Source organism: Arvicola amphibius, chromosome 7 (assembly GCF_903992535.2).
Source record: "Arvicola amphibius chromosome 7, mArvAmp1.2, whole genome shotgun sequence".
Classification (NCBI taxonomy): Eukaryota; Metazoa; Chordata; class Mammalia; order Rodentia; family Cricetidae; genus Arvicola; species Arvicola amphibius.
This window is the reverse complement of record NC_052053.1, coordinates 48,921,535-48,942,361: the sequence shown is the minus strand read 5'-3', so window position 1 is coordinate 48,942,361 and position 20,827 is coordinate 48,921,535. Positions and strand designations below refer to the sequence as shown.

The window sequence follows — 20,827 nt, the reverse complement described above, 5'->3', positions numbered from 1 at the left end:
TCCTGGGCGTAAAGCACAGAACCAACTTCGCCTCTGCTCCTGCACAGTTTGGGAAGAGAGATGAGCAGCACATCAGCCACTGAGGTCTCCTTGCTCCCTGAGCAGAGGTCAGCAGTGTGTCAGGGACCCAGGAAGGGTCAAAGGATAGGACATGGCCAGACAGACATTAAGAATACTTCACTGGGGGGCTGGAGAGATGGCTCAGAGGTTAAGAGCATTGCCTGCTCTTCCAAAGGTCCTGAGTTCAATTCCCAGCAACCACATGGTGGCTCACAACCATCTGTAATGGGGTCTGGTGCCCTCTTCTGGCCTGCAGGCATACACACAGGCAGAATATTGTATACATAATAAATAAATAAATATTTAAAAAAAAAAAAAAAAAAAAAGAATACTTCACTGACCGGTGCTACCCAACAGGCCAGGCAGCTAAGCTGATCCCTTCTCTACCGGTGCATCTTCCTACTTCCCCACACGTCGCCAGCCACCATGTGTGTGACACAGCGGCAGGAGGAGAGGCCCTAAAAGCAGAGTCCCACTCTCCTGGCTCACACGGGCAGGACACAGATCAGGCTGCTTCCCCCAGAAGGATGGTGTCATTTTTAGGGCCTAGTACCTAATCTAGCCCTGCAGGAAGCTGGGAGGTAGCCTACTTGCAGAGACATCCTACTGAGGTGGTGGTGACAGCAGCTAACCTCAAGGGCTGAGGGCACTGGAAGACATGTGCTCCAAGCCCAGCAACAATCTGATGATCCCTGAGCTACTCCTGGAGCACATGAGGGAAATAGGCTCATAGGCATCCAGAGCCAGTGAGGTACTATCTTGGATGGAAGTCCCCAGGAGAGGTGAGTGGGACACACAAGTGGCTTCTGTCCATCAGGAGGGCAGGCGTATGAATGAAAACAAGTCTTCAGCTACCACCCACTACTTCTTCCTCTTACAAGATTAGGGGAATGGCTCACTCAACACAGTGCTTGACACGCCAAGCGTAAGACCTGAGTTCAAGAACCAGAATCGACATTGAAAACAAGAGCAGATGTGGTGGCATGCACTCGGAGTCTTGGCACTGCGGAGGGAGAGACAGACCCACCCAAGGTGCTCACTGGTCAGCCAGGCTCAACCACATCATCAGTGAGCTCCACACCAGTAAAAGTCACTGTGTCAAAGGAGGTGGGCAGTGTTCACAAAGATGGTCCCTGAGGTCATCTTCTAACCTCTCTGCGAGTATGAGTGCTTGCATATGCACGCACGCACACACACACACACACACACACACACATCTTTTAAAAAAGTAAAAGTTCTAGCTAGGCAGTGGTGGTACACACCTTTAATCCCAGCACTTGAGAGACAGAGGTAGGTGAACCGCTGTGAGTTCCAGGCCAGCCTGGTTTATAGGATACAGAGAAAGCCTGTCTCAAAAAAAAGAAAGGAAGGAAGGAAGGAAGGAAGGAAGGAAGGAAGGAAGGAAGGAAGGAAAGAAAGAAAGAAAGAAAGAAAGAAAGAAAGAAAGAAAGAAAGAAAAGTTTTCTGCCCCTTGCTAAGCTCTCAACCCACATGAAAGCACAAAATCTCCTATGTCCACATAGAGAGGCTACAGTTGTGCCTGGCTTCAGAAGTATCTGTGGAAGTAAAAGGACCAGGGAAAGCAGCCTCTGCGGGGGCCCGGCTGGATGAGATGATGTCACACAGCAGTCAAGCAGCACACTGGATGGTGTCCACCCTGGCAGAGGGCAGCACAGCTCTGTCCAGAATAAAGGTCACTCTGCAGTAAGGGACAGGCTCAGCTCTCTCTCCTGCCCTGTGTGCTGTGTACCCTGGATGTGTAGCTTCTCTGAGCCTTGCTCACCTGTGACATGGGAGCAATGTGTCCCCTTTGTGGTAGACAGTGAGCCCAGGCCACTGCAGCCACCACTTCCCAGAACAGGTAGTACAGAGGCAGTGTGGACGTTCTCAGGCAGACAGCCTGGCACCCACTCCAAAGAGCTGAGCACATACCCCAGGCCCCAGCCTGAGCTGGGTGGCAGTCAAGAGAGTGCAGGCATCTCTAGTGCCCACCACTGCATCTGAGGGACCAACACAGAGGCAGCAGAAGAGGTGGCCCTGACAGGTCTAGCTGACTGGGTTATCCAGGAGTCCCTGCCACATCACAGGTCATGTGGGTTCGGCATGGGTTGAGAACTCACATAGCACATTCTTGGTTCCATGATTTCCTTTCTTTCTTGGCTGCCTTGGAACTCACTCTGTAGACCAGGCTGGCCTCAGACTCAAAGAGATCCGCCTGCCTCTGCCTTCCTGAGTGCTGGGACCAAGGGTTTGTGTCACCACACCTACTTGTGATTTTCTCGACAGAATGCTCTGAGCTAAAAGTTTTTCTTGCCAGGCATGGTAAAGCATACCTATGATCTTTGATCCCAACACTCAGCACTCAAGAGGTAGGGGCAAGTGATGCTCTGTGAGTTCAAGACCAGCCTGGTCTACATAGTGAGTTCCAGGACAGCCAGACTTACATAGCAGGAACCTTAAAAAAAAAAAAAAAAAGGCAACAAAACAAACAACTCCTCCACCCCGCCAGGAAAAGAAAAAGTAGCCTGTGGGCCCCAGTCTGTTCTCCATACCCACATAAACATTGGGGCACAGTGGCACCTATGATCCCAGAGCTAGGGAGGCAAAGGCAGGAGGGCCTGGGGTTTGTCAGTTCAGTAAGTCTAGCCTAACTGTGAGTTCCAGGCTGGTAAGTGACCCTGTCTCCAAATAGTAAGGTGAGGAGTGATTCAGAAAATACATCCAACATCAACCTCTGTCCTCCACACACGTGCACATATGCACATACACGCACGCATGCACACTAAATAAGTAGTAAACAATAAAAATTAAAAAAAAATCCAAGGAGGCTGAGGGGCAGAAATACTGCAGGCAGATGCCTGGGTACCCTCCCTGCTGCGTATCTGTTGTGTGGCTGGCATGGGTGACTTGGTCCCTTAAACCTCAGTTTCCTTGTCTATAAATTGGAGCTAAAGGACAGCGGGTTACTGGGAGACACCATGTTTTGTGAGTAAGAAAAGCTCTGACAATAGATGCCTGGCCTTTCTGCCTGCTGTGAGGTCTGCTCTGGCTGGGCCAGTGTCCCAAGCAGCTAGACAGCTTACCTGCTGGGCATAGCCTCGGAACATCGGGTTGACCAACTTGATCCCATGGGACAGGCTGGTGGGGACCACATAGCTTGGCCTGTGGGGAGACCAAACCTGCTAGCACAGGTGGCCAGCCTTGAGCTACGCCATGTGTGGCAACAGAGCAAGGCAGATCAGACCCCACAGGGGCAGTTCCCACCACCCCCTCCACTGGCCCCACTGGCCAGGAGACAAGCCCACAATGTCCATTGCTGAAAAATCTAAAATTTCACCAAAGTACAATGAAATACTACAAATGTCCCTGCTAAAGAGGACACATCAGGAGCCTGGTGGTGTCCAGAGAAGAAAGGGCAAAAGTGCACCCAGGGACACCAAGAGAAGCTCTGACCTCTGACCTGTGGAAGAGTGTAGTTTTGTTTTTCTTTACTCTGTGTTGAGTTTTAAAGGAGTACAGTTTCTTTTCTCTCTTTTTCTCTTTTTTTTTTTCCAAGACCGTTTCTCTGTGTAGCCCTGGTTGTCCTGGAACTCACTCTGTAGACCAGGCTGGCCTTGAACTCACAGAGATCCGCCTGCCTCTGTCTCCCAAGTGCTGGGATTAAAGGCGTGCGCCACCACCGCCTGGCTGCCCATTCCCACGCCTAGTGTGTGCCTGTGAGCATGCTCAAACACCCCCGCTTCACTTTTCTTTTTTTACTTTTATTGGTTCTTTTCGTTTGCTTGCTTTTGGAAGCTTGAGGACTATTTTGGTGCAGTTTGAGAGAAAAGGAACAGGGCAGGCATGCTATAAACCTTTGCAGCTGCCGGGAGGAGGGCCAGAGGAAGAGGGAGAGTCAGCCATGCCTTGTGTGTTAAGGACTCTTAGCGAGCAAGCTCGGTAAGGGAGGCTGGCAAGCGGCTGACAGAAAGGCCTTCAGGAAAGGGTGAGAAAGTCGAGAGGCCCAGAACAAGCCAAGTGAGGTTTGGGTCAGGATGTGAAGCAGGAGTAAAGAGGAACTTATTGAGGGTCTGTAAGCAACTGCCTCACCTTCCACTTGCCCGGAGACCATGCTTCTCATCTTTAAATTCACTTCACCCTGCCACAACCATGGCCTGGCCAACACCCAACACTCTGTGTGCAAGTACCCCATTCCCAACTACAGCTTCAACTGACACCTTACACTAGGCAAGACAGCTGTCACCCAGGCTCCATGGTCACCAGCTTTGTGGCTGGGAACAATAATGCCTGCAGCTCTGTACCTCCGTCTCCCCATTCTTCAACAGCACTGGGTAAGTTCAGCGATGCAGTGCAGGCTGGCTGTGAGCACTCATGTGCCCTAGAACCATCCAGAGGAAGCACTCCGTCAAGAGAGCACAGCAGTCCTGCCCCACACATCTAGCCAAGGTCAGACTCGGACACTCACCGTTTCTTGTGCCAGACCTCAGAGATCAACTTCTGGTAACTCTTGCACAAGGCTGGCTTCTTGTCTGTACGCACCAGGCCACCACACTCCAGGAAGAACTGAGTGAGTGGGGGGCTAGGTTGGGAGTGGAGAGTCAGGACAGAAGAGAAATGGTAGGAATACTGTTATTTAGAAAGAACTAGGTTAGGGCTGAGAGATGGCTCAGCAAGTAAAGGTGCCTGTCACTGAGCCTGGTGACCTGAGTTCGATCCCTGGGACCTAAATCCACCCATGCTCACACATACACTCTCACAATAAATAAATAAACACCTTTTTTTTTATATTTTGAGACAGGGTTTCTCTGTATAGCTTGGACAGTTTCTTGGCTGTGCTGGAACTCACTCTGTAGACCAGGCTGGCCTCAAACTCACTGAGATCCACTTGCCTCTGCCTCCTGAGTGCTGGAATTAAAGGCCTGTGCCATCACCACCAAGCAATATTTTTTTTAAAGGAGCAAAGTGAGCGACAAAAGGCCAAACTGGTCATATAGATGAGGCCACCACACCCAGAACCTCCTGCAAATGACTAGAAGGGTTTCCCTAGATCAAAGTCCCCCAAAGTCATGCTAAAGTCCTAGCCCTCGTGTCTCAGTATGCGACTCTATGAGACACAGGCCTTTAAGCAGGTAGTCAGATCACTATGGGGGCTGGGACAGGCCCCAGGCCAGTTTCACTGGTGTCTGTACAGAGGAATTTGGACACAGAGCAATAGCAGACATGTGCACAGAGGCAGAGACCTCATGAGAGTACAACTACCTACAGGAGAAGGGCCTGGGAAGAAGCTGCTGACAGTGGGCCCCTAGGACTGAGAGCCAGGAAGGCCTTGTCTATTACAGGAATCTCTCCTATGTCAGATCCGGACTCCCTGCTGCAGGTCCTGAGGCTGGGACTCTGAATGAGCAGGGGTAGAGCCCCTGCTCTCCCTGAGCCTACACTGTAGGACTTGTCAGGTGGGAGGGCACCTCCTCAATTCTACTTTCTACATGTTACAGAAACTGTTATACATACATTCACATGCATGAGCACACACACACACATACATGCATGTTAAACAAATACATACAATGTCAATTGACCATATTGTCACTATGAACCTTTGGGGGCTGTCCTTCCAAATCTTTTTTTTTTTTTTTTTTGTGGAGGGGGTTGGTTTTTTGAGACAAGGTTTCTCTGTGTAACAGCCCTCGCTGTCCTGGAACTCACTCTGTAGATCAGGCTGGCCTCGAACTCACAGAGATCCATCTGCCTCCTCCTGAGTGCTGGGATTAAAGACATGTGCCAGCACCACCCGGCTCAGACTTTTTTAGGTATGCATATCTGTTCCCTCTTCCCCTCCTTTCTGTATGTTAACTGTTAACACACAACTGTATACAGGAAAAGGGGAAGGCTGCTGGGTTTGCTCTATTATTACTGTGTTAGCTGAGTGTGTGTGTGTGTGTGTGTGTGTGTGTGTGTATGTAACAATCATAACTCTGTAGAGACCACACTACACAGGCCTGCACCACATCTGGCAACCTCCCTTTCCATCTGCCAGGTTCTGCATCCCTCACTTCAGTAAACGTTGGCCTACACTCCCCACAAGATTGCAATACAGGGGCTGGAGAGATGGCTCAGAGGTTAAGAGCACTGACTGTTCTTCCAGAGGTCCTGAGTTCAATTCCCAGCAACCACATGGTGGCTCACAGCCATCTTTAATGAGATCTGGTGCCCTCTTCTGGCATGCAAGCATACATGGAAGGAATGTTGTATACATAATAAATAAAATATTTTTTAAAAAAAAGATTGCAATACAATGAACTTACTCTCTTGCAGATAGACCACATGGACACAGTATTAGGATGGAACCAGGGACTCGCACATGCTAGGCCAACCCTCCACGAATGAGCTGCACCCTGTCCCAACCAGGGATGCTGAGTACCCCTGTGCCTATCATGCCTCCTCCTCCCTGGTCCTGTGAGGGCTGGCATGAGACTAAAGGGATGGCAGTCACTGGGCATGCCTGGGTTTAGGGGTTTGAAAGTGTGTCTATCCCATGTCTATGGCCAGTGTGCAATGCACAGAGCGGAGACTGCTACTTCTTCTAGGGTTTTGCCTGGGACAGCTCCTGCCCTTCCCTCAGGAGAGGACAACCTACCAATTGGACAAGGCCTGCAGGGCAGCATTCATGTAACAGGAGTTTCCCAGGTTCTTCATGCCCGTGAGGCCTGAAAACAACATGGAGAAGAACTGACAGCCCTGTCCAGAGGGCCCTCACAAGCTCCTCCACTGAGCTCTAGTCACCCCAGGTCCACGGCAAATCCGTACCCCACCCCAGATCTCCCAGAAGTCAGCACGGCTGCTGCTCAAACACCTAAGCAGGGTTGGGTGTACTACATAAAAGGGCCCCTTAGCTACTCTGCCCAGCTCACGCTCCAAACCACACAGATGAGGAGGCCACACACACAGGGCCTATGACCAAAACTTCATGCAGCTGAGAGAGAGAGATAGCACATCTCTAGGGACGGCACATCCTGTGTGTCTGCCACCCTGCTCACTGCACCACGGCTGATGGAGCCAGCAGAGACAAGCCCCTGGTGCTTCCCATGCCCAGTCTACCCTACGGCTCCCCTGTTGTCAGCCATTACCTCGAGGTTTCAGGTCATCATCCTCAGACTCAGACTCTCCTTCGTCAGCCACAGCAATAGGGACGGCTTTCAGAAAGTGGGAGGGTGGTGGGGAGTCCTGTGTTAAAGACCCAAGTGAGGAAATTGGGGTGATGAGGGGGACCTGAATGCACTCACCTCCTCCCAGGGGAAGCATTACAGCCCCTCAGCATATAGCCGGTACTGAGTGAGCCCAACAAAGCCAAGGGTGTCATGCAAGGGGAGACTGGGGATCATCCCTGGGAACTCCTGTACTTGTAATTTGTAAGAACTGCTGTTCCTTTAGAAGATATTGGGGGTGGGGGAGGAGTGAAGAAAACCACACAATCCCAGTTTCCTGAGCAAGCACTGTTAACTATGGTACACTTCTGTACATTTTTACCATTTAACACACACCAACAAAGGACATCATACAACGTCACAGCCTGAAAACCTTCAGGGCTGGGGAGTCCTCTCAGTGGGGAGAACACACTGCTCTTGGAGAGGGCCCACACTAGGAGACTCACAACCACCAACCCCTCTTGCCTCCTCAGGCTCCTTAACTCATGCACACAAACACACCTGCACACGCAGAAGAAAAATACAATCTTCTACCCCCTTCTTTTTAAAAACTAAAAACTAAGACTTCACAAACATCTCTCGGTCACACTGTTCTCAATAAACACTTTTAGCTATGGCATGCCGACTCAGCAAGGAGGCAAGAGAGTCACATGCACACATCCCCACCTGGACATATCCACACACCCACAGACTACACACATCTTGCCCACACCATCCCATAATACCCTGGTTGCTGATCTAGCCTTACAGATGGGCCGAGTCCGCCATCCTGAGGAGGTCTCTGCTGCTGGAGGAATTGTTCTCTCACAGGGGTTTCCACGGAGGAGCAGGCCACAGTAACTACTCTCAGGCTCCTCAGGATATGCTTTAGGTGTGGGACCTGCCAGGGACTACCTGTGACTTTGCTGGGCCCTCTCAGAGCCATGAAGGGAGCCATGTACTTCCCCAGTCTTCCCTGCTCCTGCTCCTCTGTGTTCTCACAGCCCTACATGAGCCCTGACACAACTGGGCTCAGTGAGTACTTGCTGACTAGAGCTCCTTGTCACATACTTCCTCTGGACCCCTTAGCTCAGATCACACTGCCCCATCAGGACATGGCTGCCAACAGCCAGCCTGAGCTCTGCGCCCCTACCTGCTCCGAGAGCTTGGCTGAGGAGCTGGACAGGTGGACCGCCAGGCGCTGCTCCAGGAAGACTTCACGCTCACAGGCATAGCACCACACCCGGAATGTGGTCAGGTTCACAGTCAGGTTGTGCTTTTTCACCTGCAGGGTAAGAGCCTAAATAAGGTTCAAGACAACTTGGCTGAGTGGGTACCCTGACCCAACATGGCCCCCCGCCTCCCAGGAAGAGGCGGCCTGGTCAGTGTCCAGGAGCTGAGGCTAGCCCATCCTCCATCCACCAGACAGGGCCAGTGTAGGAGGCAACTGTGCAGTAACCGACCGCTCTGTTCTTGAGGCCCAGGACAGGTTAAGCCAGGAGGCCGTAGCAAGGGCTGTGCCCTGCCTTCCCACCCCCACACCCACCTGTGCATGAATGGTGCTGTGGTCAGCAAAGGACTCTCCACAGCCAACATAGGGGCAGGTGACCTGGAGAGAGAGCCAGCGTTAGCACGGTAACTCTAGCTACCCCAAGGCAGTGTGACTGAGGAGCTCCCATCCCAAAATAACAAAAGTCTAGCAATCAAAGATGAGTGTGGCCACCAAAATAAGTGGCCTTACACTGAGTTAAGTAGACACTGTGCCCAGATGCTGGGGCCAGTGCCTGTCCCTTTACTTCATGGGCAAGGAACAAGGGACACTGAATGAGCAGTGGGTATTCAAAATACAGGGTGGCAACAGTCGGAGTCCAGCACTAACCCAATGTCCCATAACCAGTCTGCTCGCCTCTGACCCACCTTTGGCCTCACTTTTGTCTCTCCCAGAACTGCCTTCTCTGCAAACCCAGCTTCAGAGTCTCCTTCATGGGCTTTTACCCCAGTTTGAAAGTCAGCCACCACAGTCCCCCTTCTCCAGGAGTGCCTGGTGTCTAGGAAGGACCTTTGGCATGACCAGAAAGCCATGGTCAAAGCACACCGCTGCTGCACCAGGCTCCCACATCTGTCCTCTGGAGGACCTGGGGCTCCCATGAAGCAGGAGCACGTCTCTGTGAGCCCTTCTGGTTGTCTCCTGGGTACCCACCCGGTGGACTACAATCCTGCTCATTCTGAGTGACAGGTCGGGGTCCCTCTGGGGTCCTAGAACTTCTGCACAGACTAATTCTTTTGTTTCTGCTGGTGACAGGTAGGCCAGGTAACCCAGGTGGCTATGCAGACCAGGCTGAAAGCAAACCTGTGACAATCTTCCTGCCTTGGCTCTCACATGCTAGAGTACAATCTGCATTATCACACCCAGTGTGCTGCAGTCATTTTGTTTAAGATTTATTTTTCTGCGTGTGGTGGTACAAACCTTTGGGAGGCATTTGGGAGGCAGAGGAGGGTAAATCTCTATGAGTACGAGGCCAGCCTGATCTAGAGAGTGAGTTCCAGGACAGTCAGGGCTGTGTAGAGAGATTTTGACTATAACTAACTAACTAACTAAATAAATAAATAAATAAATAAATAAATGGGAAATTTGGAGGGCTGGGTTACACGTCTGTAATCCCAGCACTTGGGAGGTAGAGGCAGGTAGACCTCTGATTTCGAAGCTAACAAAGGAGTTGCAGCACAGCCAGGGGCTACACAGAGAAACTCTTTGTCAAAAAAAAGAGGGGGGATTTGATTTTTAAAAAACAGGGGTCTCTCTAGTTAGCCTTGGCTGTCTAGTGTAAACTGTGTAGATCAGGTTAGCCTTGAACTCACAGAAATCCTCCTGCCTCTGCTTTCTTTTTTTTTTTTTTTTTTTGGTTTTTTCGAGACAGGGTTTCTCTGCAGCTTTAGAGCCTGGTAGACCAGGCTGGTCTCGAACTCACAGAGCTGCCTCTGCTTTCTGAGTGGTGAAATTAAAGAGGCGCATTACCATACGTGGACTTTTGACATTTAACATTTTTGAGCATGATTATAAAATCTACCCCATATTTATAGAATATTTGACTACTTATAATACAGAGAAAAATGAAAATTACTTGAAATTCTACACTCCAGAGAAAAGTGGCATATCTTGATACATCTACCTTTATTCTTTTTTCTCTGAGACAGAGTCCATGTAGCTCAGGCTATCCTAAAACTAGCTATATAGACCAGGATGTGCCACCACAACTACCCACTTCTATTCTCTCTGATGACAACAATCACAGCACTGAGGGACTCCCTGGATGCTAACGAGGGACGGCATCTGTCGGGTTATTCTACCCTGTCCCCACTACAGGGTCTGTGGGCAGAAGACCACACAGTGAAGTCAGGCCTGGCTAGGAAACCCAACCAGCAAGACTCCACAAAAGCAGAGATTGTGGAGACAGAATCATTGGCCCAGAGTCTCCTCCAGCTTGATGTTTTCTGTTGTCAGTCTTCATGGCTGTCCGAGTAGCCACCCCAGGGGCTGTCCCTGGGGCCTGAACTTGTAGCATCAAGGCTAGGTACTCCCAGGCCAGAGTTCAGACTGAGCCCATCCCCGGACCATGAGGATTCTTTACCTGGAGGCAGGCCCATAGATTAGGTCCAGCAACACCACAGGACTGGCAGGTTCCCTGAGAGAGAGAGGGAAGGAGGGAAAAGAGAAAGGTGTAAGCGGCCAAGGGGGTGAACACAGAAAATCCTCTCTACCAGCTGCTGCTCACTCACCCTTGACTTCAGAGGCCGTCCTTCCTCAACCTACTACCTACATTGGGGCCTGTGGGCACTTTCATCTGAGTGAGGTGAGGTGTTTTGTTTTTTCAAGACAGGATTTCTCTGTGTTAAAGTCCTAGCTGTCCTGGAACTCTCTCTGTAGACCAGGCTGACGTGGAACTCACAGAGATCTGCCTGCCTCTGCCTCCCAGGTGCTGGGATTAAAGAAGTATGCCACCACACCTGACAACCCAGGGCCTTGCTTGCGGCCCGGCATGGAGTCACACCCTCAGTCCATGCAGTCTTCTTACAGAATTTCACATCAACAACCAGATGACAATGACTACATGTCACTCAGGGAAGAAGCTCATCTTCCCCTGCAGGAACCCCGAGCAAGCTAGGGGCACATCTGTGAGAGCGTATGGAGGCTAGGGTGTGGCTCAGCCGTTCTGCACTTGTCCAGAGCACCAGAAGAAAAAACAAGAACCACCTCTGTATGCCCATCCCTTCCTTCTGAAGGCTGTGCACCCAGTGGAAATGGATGGTGCCATTAGTGATTCTCGGGAGCTTGATCTAAACTGATTAATGGCAGCAGAACCCAAGGCCTGGAAGAAAGCTTCAAGCAGATGCCAGCAGGGCCATTACACACAGAAGGCTTTGCAGAGCTGGGGGCAGGGCAATGCTGCCCTGTCTCACAAAGTCTCCCCAAGCACATAGCAGCCCAAGGCTGAACCCCAGTTCCTGAGGACTGTTCCTCTACCTGAGACTTAAGCAGCAAGTCCTCTTTGGTCACCTCTCCTATGGAGTCAAGGTGAGGGCAGATGTCTCCAGCATCTCCCATTCTGGCCCAGGCTCCCCTGTAAGGACACAGCAGGTTAGAGGCAGCCTCCCTCCCCCGACACACACAATTAATGACACCACAGGGGACGAGAGGTTACTGGCATGGCTGGTTGCAATCCCAGCTCCACCTCATACCAGCTGGTAACCCAGCAAGCTGCTTCACCTCCCTGGGCCTCCCTTTCTTAGTCTGAGGAGAAAACAGCTGTCTCACTGGTTGGTATGATGGTTCACAGAATTAAAGGGTATCAGGGCAGGGCTGGCACACGGCTTGACAGACAGCATTCTGGACAATGCTGGCTGGCTATGAGGCTTAGGTTCACTGGTGGGGAGAGACTGGAATCATGCCAGTCCCTCAGGAACTGCAAACCACCCTGTCCAGACTCATGGGAGCTGTTGGAGATTCGTGTCTGTGATCTACTCCACCGAGTGGGCAGGCAGAGGAATGGCTGGCTTTCAAAACTGCCTTCTCTGAACAGGAAGGGCCATCTTCTAAGGAGCCCAAAGGCAGCTGAGTGCCCTGAAGCTGCAGTCTCAGCAGAGAAGCTCAGCTGCAGATCATATATCAAAGGCAGCACAAGTGGGACTGCCTTCAGGAACGTGGCTGAGCACTGGCAGAAGACTCACCCAGGAAGCAGGATGGAAGAGGTCGCCAAAGTGTCAACAGCAGTGTATCTGGGTGACAAATGTCATGGGGTAGAAAAGTTAGCTTTGCTGCTATAGTAAGTGACACACTCATAGGAAAATCAGATGTTCTAAAAGTACTAGGCAGAGTAGATAGGTCCCTCCAAGGGTGACAGGCATCCCTCCACACACGACAGACTTCCCTCCATGCACGACAGACATCCCTCCACACACGACAGACTTCCCTCCACGCATGACATCCCTCTACGCATGACAGACTTCCCTCCATGCGTGACATGCCTCCACGCGTGACAGACATCCCTCCACACAAGACAGACATCACTCCTGATGTTTCGCTTTAAATCAGAAAAAGAAAAAGGCAATCTGTCTGAAAAGTCACTGCTCTGCCAGGTGGGGGCGCACTCTGGCTATCTAGGCTGCAGTCTGGCGGATGAGCTGCCTTAGGCAAGCTGCGGGAGGGCACACAGGGTATCCCCACATGTTTTTGCAAAGTCCTGGGAATCTGGCTATTTTAAAAGGAGACACCAGGGCTGTAGTGATCGATCGTGTCTATAATCCCATCAGGGCAATCACAGGTTAAAGTCTGGGACTGGAGACATGGCTCAGCAGTTAAGAACACTGGCTGCTTTTCCTGCGGACCTGGGTTTGGTTTCCAGCACTCTCACGGTGGGTGGCTCACAATCATCTGTAACTCCAGTTCCAGAGGATCAGACACCCCTTTCTGACCACTGCAGGTATCAGGCAAGCAAATACATATATCCTGGCAACACAATCACCACACACACACAAAATAAAATAATGCAAAGAAAGTTTAATGTCTCTTCTGCTACACAGAAAGTTCGAGGCTGTCCTGGGGTATATGAGACCTTGTTTTAAAAAATTAAAACATCCAGGCAATGGTGGAGCACACCTTTAATCCTGGCACTCAGGAGGCAGAGGCAGGTGGATCCATGTGAGTTCAAGGCCAGCCTGGTCTACAAGAGCTAGTTCCAGGACAGGCTTGTATAGGCTCCAAAGCTACAGAGAAACCTTGTCTTGAAAAACAACAAATAAATATATAAATACAAAGCCAGGCTTAGTGGCACAGCTTTTAACCTGGTCTACAGAGTGAGTTCCAGGACAGCCACGGTTACATCGATCCTGTCTCAAAAGAAAGTCGGGGGAGGAGTTCAAAATAAATAACAACAAAAAAACCTATTTCAGTGCTTTAATGCTTAAACAGAATTAGTCTAGGAACCTGACAGCTGATTCTGGCTCAAACTTTTGCTAAGAAATAAGTCGCAGGTGTAGGTGGCGCCTAGAGCACCCTCATCAACAGCCAGGGCTACATTTCCCCAGGAGCCCCAGGTGGACACAGTGCACCCCCTCTCACCTCCCGGGTCAGCCAGGCAGCACATGAGACACTATGCTGATGGTGCCAGCTACTAGGCTGAACAGAGTCCTGGGCCAGTCCAATAAAAGCCCTCTCTGTTGTCTCAGCAGTTGTGACGGCCCCAGTAGCACAGACCAGGAGATCCGCTCACTTGTGAGTGCTCTCTTATCTCTCTCTAAAATGTGTTAATTTTTATTTGTGCGTGTGAGGAAAACTATGGGAGTCACTTCTCCCCTTGCACTATGTGGGTCCCCAGGGCTGGAACGCAGGTTGGCAGGCTTTGGAGGTTTGGAGATAAGCCCCTTAACCTGCAGAGACATCCTGCTGGCCCCTGTTCTCTAGAAAAAAAAAAAAAAAGCAAATAAAGGCAGCTTTGTCATGTATTCCACTTCACTTTATCCTGAGCATCCTGGGACCTGTGTGGCTTCGCTCCCCTTCTGCCTCAAATGGCAAATGCCCAGCATAAGAGCCACATATCATCAGCAAAAGCGACCTGTGACATGTGAGTATAATCCTGTGGCCTTCTAGGACAGTCAGCTCCTCTGGCAGTACAGAGGGGTACACCTTAGAGGAGGTGACCTACCTGAGTCAATGGCACATGCAGGAGGAGGCCAGCACAGACATTCTCTGTTGACAGTGACGGGCTGCTGAGGAGGCCTGCACCTGGGGGAAAATGAAATATTTCTTACAGAATCTACTTTAAAATTCCTCTTGGTTGAAAACATCCCACACTGTCTGGGGAGCACACATAGTGGGCTGCCTGGGGCTTCCACAGGCTTTGTGTTTCTCATGGACAGTGACACCGTCCTTCCAGGCTGGATATAGAACTGGCAGGCCCTCTGGAGAAGGTGTCTGAGCCCTCCACGCATGCCACCAAGTCCCTCAGATCACCTTTGGAGCCTTTCTGAAGCCCAGTCTTCAGTCACGGGGGGCTACAGCACCACTAGGGTCATCAGAGTTGCCGCTGCCCCTGCTTCCTAGATGGGTCACAGTCTCCAGATGTGGGCAGTCCAAAGAGGGACGGGCAGTTGGAAGGTAACTTAAAATGACCACATGACAACAACAGGGTTCAAAGTTCTAAATTCCAAACCTTACTGGAAGCCAGGTTTGTTTTTTTTTTTTTTTTTTTGTTTTTTTTTTTTGGTCTGTTCAGAGGCTAAAGCTGTGCTGGCACTGTCCCAGTGCTATTTTGGGCAGAGGTGGGGTTTTAGTGTCTCTGCCACAAGCGCCAGCATTCCAGAGGGGTGTGCTGAGGAAGGAGGAGTCGGATTATGATCTTGGTGCCCAGAACAGAATGACAATGACAGGCCCATTTTTTTTTCCACACGAAGTCTCACTATGTAGCCAAGGCTGGCCTAGAATTCACTGTATAGTCCAAGTGGGCTTTGAACTCATGATATTCCTGCCTCAGGGCCCTCTAGTGCTGGGACTGCAGACAAGCATCCACATACCCAGCGTCAGACCCACTTTTAATTCCCAAGAGCAAATGGAGTCCAGTTTCTACAAGTTGAGAGAAAAAAAAATCCCCACAGTTAACAAGCCTCAGAATGGTCACTGTCCCTATTCCTCCCAGAAAGAGATAGGTGGCTTGTCATTGAGTTTGTCCTGTCAGCTTTGCAAACAATCGGTGCTGGTCCACACAGAACCCGACTTTAAATCAGCTGATAATCTTTCCAAATGAGAAGACATAAGTAGCCTGGATATATGGGTCACATCAAGGACCCTACAAGACAACCTTGGCCCACGGCATCACTTGCTGCGCGTTTGATTCTGGAGCATGGCCATGCCACCCACAGTTGCACACATGTAATTTAAATGAGAGAGAGGAATTCCAGATTTACCTGGGCTACAGAGAAGGGCCTTTTCCCCTGCAGAGCAGAGGTGGTGCATGCCTTTAATCCCAGCACTTGGGAGGCAGAGGCAGGCGGATCTTTGTGAGTTCAAGGCCAGCCTGGTCCACAGAGTGAGAACCAGGACAACCAGGGCTCCACAAGGAAACTCTATCTCAGAACAAAACAAAAGCCACAGAGAAAGGGAAGGGAAACTGAGGAAGGGAGGGAAAAGGTGGCCTCTTTAAGAGGGGGAAAAATCACTGAACAATTAGTAAGTTAGCATATAGACTAGACATTAGATAATACTATTTTCTTTTTTTTTTTTTTTTTTTTTTTGGTTTTTCGAGACAGGGTTTCTCTGTGGCTTTGGAGCCTGTCCTGGAACTAGCTTTGTAGACCAGGCTGGTCTCGAACTCACTCACAGAGATCCGCCTGCCTCTGTCTCCCGAGTGCTGGGATTAAAGGCGTGCGCCACCATCGCCCGGCTGATAATAGTATTTTCAATAATTGACCTGGGGGTGGCAGTGAGGGTGCACATGTGTGCTTGTGTGTGTGGAAGCCAGAGGCCAGCCTTGGGTGTCACTTCTCTGGAGCTATTCACCTTGTTTATTGAGACAGGGTCTCTCACAGAACTTGAAGCTCATTGGTTAAGCTAGACTGGCCAGTGAACCCTAAGGTTCTCCCCGTCTTTACAGACACACACCACACACCCAGATTTTTCTCCTGAGTTCTGATGACTGAACTCAGGTCCCCACGCTTGCTAGGCAAAGAACTATACTGACTGAGCACCTCCCCAGCACTGATAACAACTCAACTGTCCCACCCTACCTCCCCCCACCCCAATTCCTACACTTGCCTCCTAAGCACCACCACCCGAGCAAAGACGGAGGTAAGGACTCTGGAGAAATAAGTAACAATCAGGTCTCTGCGGTGGGACTTATGCTTCTGAGTCTCAAGCACAAAGAAGAAATGGAGGCTGTCACACAGCAAGGCCGCATGCATCCAGTAAAAAGGGGGCTTCTGAAACCTTCATCCTGGGCTCCAACCTCCAGAACTCGAGACCGTTAATTTTTGCTGTTTAAGCAGCCCCTCCTGTTGCACGCTGTCAGAGCAGCCTTGGAGAACGGTTATCGTAAAGGCTTTACAGGAGAAAAGCATCCTCTGGCTGTGTGCAATGACATCCTCCCTTACTCTCTGACGGCTGCTTGAGATACGTGGGATAAAAGGCCAGAATGTCTGTGCTTACTTTTCCATTAATCAGCAACAGCGACATTAGGAGAAGCAGATACGGAAAATAAAGGGGAAAAAAGCCAGTAATCAGTGAAGGTAGGAGAATGAGGGGGTCGCTGTATTACTCAAGTAACCCTCTCTGGCAGGAATAGCAGCTTCGCTTCGGACAGAAGAGCAAAGCCACCTGCCTGAGGTCACACAATGAGGAAGGGACACAGCTGGAAGGGGGCTGGTCCGGTGTGCCAGCAGGCCTCTAATAAAGGCTGAAAGAGAAGATCCATTAAAGTACTAGGTACTGTGTACAGGCTCCCTGAAGAGCAGCTGGTCCCATTGGGCAACTGCCCTCAGGGACCTGCTAGACCACACCCTCATGTCTTGGAGCTGGAGAGTAGGGATGGAGACAAAGAGCCCACCTCTCCTGCCCTGCCAGACCTGAGTGAGACGTTGTGATGCAGCTTCCCAGGGAGCTGGCAACCAGGGAAGCCCCACCCTCAGGAGCCGAATGGGGGCGGGGTCTAGGAGAGGCAGTGCGGCTGCGCATTTACTCCGAAGGCCTGGCAGCCCCTGGTGCCCGTTACTCATCACTTTCCCCAAAGCTTCTGGTAATATTCCTCCGACTCCCAGGGGGTCGCTGATCCTTTGGGATCCGAAGGTGGCACTGCCGAGCCTCCGCCTACACAGGTTCCCACCATCCACAGATCCTCTCACTAGCCAACCACAGCCCCTTCCCCTCACGCCACACCCCTTGCGCTCACACGTGCACCTTCCTTTTCTCACTGTGCCTCACATTACAGACACTGCCCAACTCCAGGACTAGTCCAGCTTATCACACCCCCAGGTCGCCGTGCCCACCACGGACCCTACCTTAGGACTTCCGCTAACAGCTCCAGGTCTTGAACTCTCCCAGGGTAAGCTCGCAGGACCCTCACAACTGCCCGGGGAACCCATCCATCACCAAAGGTGGGGAAAGCGAGACTCGAGTAACTGGTTGAGCCAGAAAACTCTGGAGCCCCAGAGCCAGGACCCAAACCCAGGAGATCTGCCCTGCAGTCCGCGCTCTAAATGAACTGTGGCTTCCAACATCCCAAATGCGCTAGCCAGCAGGGCACAGGGATAATTTTCACCCCGAAGCTCCAGCCACGACTACACAGCGAGGTCCTTTTTTTGTTTGTTTTTTGTTTTTTTTTTAAGAAAAATAAAAGTGCCAGCCTGGGAGAGTCCCAGACCTACACCCTTACCTTTTCACTGACTCCTAAAAGCCAACAGTAGAGGGTGGCCCAGGCCCTGTTCTGCACTTCTTGAAGCTGTGTGGAGCAGTGAATTGCTCTCTGAGGATGGCTCAGGAGAGGCTTGGGAAAAAGGCTTCTGTTGCCTAGCCTGGAGTTTACTCTGTAGACCAAGCTGGCCTCAAACTCAGACATCTGCCTGTCTGTACCTCTGCCTCTCAAGTGCTGGGATTAAAAGCCTGTGCCATCAAGCCTGGGTTTTTTTTTTTTTTTTTATGATTTCTTCACGTTAAGATAGTCAAATGTAGCCCAGACTCAGGCTGGGCTAGCCTCAAATTCTTTATGTTGCTGAGTATGACCCTGAACTTCTGACCCTACTAAGGGTTGGGACTACAGGCATGAAACAGTATGCCAGGCTTATGCAATCCTGGAGACTGGACCCAGGGTGCACCATGCACACTAGGCAAGAACTCTACCAACTGAACCCCAATCCTTCAAAGATCTCTCTCTCTCTCCTCTCTCTCTCTCTCTCTCTCTCTTTTCCCCCCCTCCCTCTCTCTCTCTGAGACAGGGTTTCTCTTGTGTACCCTGGCTGTCCTGGAACTTGCTCTGTAGACCAGGCTGGCGTCAAATTCAGAGCTCTGCCTGCCTCTACCTCCTGAACACTGGGATTAAAGGCCACCATCGCCACCATCATCAAACAAGCATTTCTTGAATGTTCACAATGGCAGGGGCCATCCGGATGTAGAACGCTTCTTGGGCATCCATCTAACTCCACAGAGAAATCGGCACCCAGTCCCAACTTCCAAGCCAAACTAAAACCAGAGATTCCTCTTTGAAGTAGAAGAGGGAAAGCCCTCACTTTCCTGCAGGATCCCTCGAGAAGCAGCCTCGCTTTCAAGAACATGACTCAGGAGGGGCTGCTGTCTCTTCTCCACTCAGGCAGCGAGGTCAGATCCCCGGCTGCCATATTCTGATCAATACTCGTGTCAAACTCGTGTCAACTCCATCTGCCACAGCCTAGGGAGTGGACGTCACCTGCCATTCTGGCTTCAAGGAGAAGCGTGGGAGAGAGAGAACGGCTTTGTATCAAATGTCCCTCTATATCTTCAAATAAGGACTGTCTGGAAATTCTTCTGACCATCTTGACTCTTTTCTTGAAGGTATCAGAGTGGCCCAGTACTGGCCAGGGTATGGCCAGGCAGGGAAGTTAAGAACTTCCTCTGAGCCCGTGAGAGTTGACCCTGGGTTCAAGTCTCTGCGTTCGTCCAGCAATTCCCAGGGAGTCTCTTTTTCAGCCAACAGAGACATGGTGTCCAGTAAGTACCATATACATCTGAGGATGGCTGAAACAGTCTGTGGGTGGTGGGTGGGGAATCAAGACTTCAATACTTAATTCCTTTTTGATCAAAACCAAAAGGCTGTTTCAAGACATTCCAGTCTTTTCTAAGGGGAATGATAACCTCAGAGAAAATTGTTCTGGAGAAAAGCCAAGGCATGGCAGATATGCCTCCCTGCTTTAGAATAGTCTTCCAGAAAAAGTCCCATCAGCCCCTCCCCCAGCCCATGATCTGGAACACCAGCTGCAAGAGCAGCAGCAAAGACTCAGAGACCCACTGTCGCTGACGCAGCTGAGAAAACTATGCCCCCGCCACAGCTCCATCTCCCAGCTGTGTAACTTGATGCGCCGGTTACTTCTCTAAGCCTCTCAGCTTTCTCTAACTTCCTCAGTTGGAAGGCAGACCCAACTGCATCAACTTCGTGGGATTAGACGGGAGACTTCAGGAGAAAATGCTTAGCCCAGTGCCTGCCACAGAGTTAAGTGTCCAGTAAGAAGTGCTTTGCTCCAGAGGAAGCTAGTAACTAAGGAGTCCCTAAAAGTCCCATGTGAGCCATTACGCATGCACTTATCCATCTCCTAAGTGTTTATGGATATCTTTCAAAGCTAACTACCCACGCAACATCTTGGGGGTGGAAGGTGTATAGGGCAGAGCAACAGTCCTCCAGGCCAAAGGAGACACCCCGAGCTCTCGAAGGGCAGTCCCCAGCCTCACACCTTGGAGCGGCTGAACGTCAGTGGCACCCTTCCTAGAGACCAGTGGCTGCAGGCCACCCTGGGGCGGGCAGTTGGCACTGGGACTGATATTCACCCCCGCCAAGGACTCAGCTTTTGTCCGTGAGGAATAAATTTGCACGTCTGGGGCCCGGAGCTCGAGTGGTCTCGCGCTGGCCTTCCGAGCGACGTGCGGCCTGCTAAGGAGAAGCCAGGGCCGTGGGGACTTGGGGCGGACATAAGAGCCGGTCGATGGGTGGGCGGCGGAGACCTCGCTCCAGGTCGCGGCTGCCCCACAAAGCCAGGCCTCCCATGTTCGCAGCGGCGGCGCGATCGTCCCAGTTTTAGCGGCCCGGCCCACGGCACCAGGCAGCAGCCGTCCGAAACTCACCTGCCGTCGCAACCGCGCCGCCTGTCAGTCAAGCGCGCCCACCGCGACGCCGCGCAGTCTTGAGGCTCTGCCTGCCGTGCCCCACCTCCTCGCCGTCAGGCGTCCAATCGGGAGAGTCCATGCCAAGGACGGGGGCGGGGTTCATGGCGCTGCCTCCTAGGGGGCGGACCCGTGCGTTCTGGGGGCGTGGCCGTGCGGGTGTTGAATGCCCATGCATGCCGGGAGTAGGGGGAGT

The 20,827-nt window shown here is 51.3% G+C and overlaps 1 protein-coding gene across 2 annotated transcripts in view; it reads right to left on the bottom strand.

Annotated features, from left to right (window-relative positions):
• Usp20 (ubiquitin specific peptidase 20) overlaps nucleotides 1–20,671 on the bottom strand; it is a 31,798-nt gene extending 11,127 nt beyond the window's left edge. The window contains exons 1-11 of one of the 2 annotated variants that reach the window (XM_038335838.2): nucleotides 20,593–20,671; nucleotides 14,444–14,523; nucleotides 12,471–12,518; nucleotides 11,767–11,863; nucleotides 10,874–10,927; nucleotides 8,791–8,853; nucleotides 8,398–8,529; nucleotides 7,188–7,284; nucleotides 6,698–6,767; nucleotides 4,526–4,639; nucleotides 3,144–3,222 (exon numbers count right to left, since the gene is read on the bottom strand). In XM_038335838.2, coding sequence (XP_038191766.1) covers nucleotides 3,144–3,222; nucleotides 4,526–4,639; nucleotides 6,698–6,767; nucleotides 7,188–7,284; nucleotides 8,398–8,529; nucleotides 8,791–8,853; nucleotides 10,874–10,927; nucleotides 11,767–11,847 — 690 coding nt within the window. In that variant the 5' untranslated portion in view covers nucleotides 11,848–11,863; nucleotides 12,471–12,518; nucleotides 14,444–14,523; nucleotides 20,593–20,671. Of the gene's footprint in view, nucleotides 1–3,143; nucleotides 3,223–4,525; nucleotides 4,640–6,697; nucleotides 6,768–7,187; nucleotides 7,285–8,397; nucleotides 8,530–8,790; nucleotides 8,854–10,873; nucleotides 10,928–11,766; nucleotides 11,864–12,470; nucleotides 12,519–14,443; nucleotides 14,524–14,751; nucleotides 14,894–20,592 lie in introns of those variants that run through there. The other variant, XM_038335839.2, reaches the window with a different exon arrangement.
• Nucleotides 20,672–20,827: the final 156 nt, after the last annotated feature.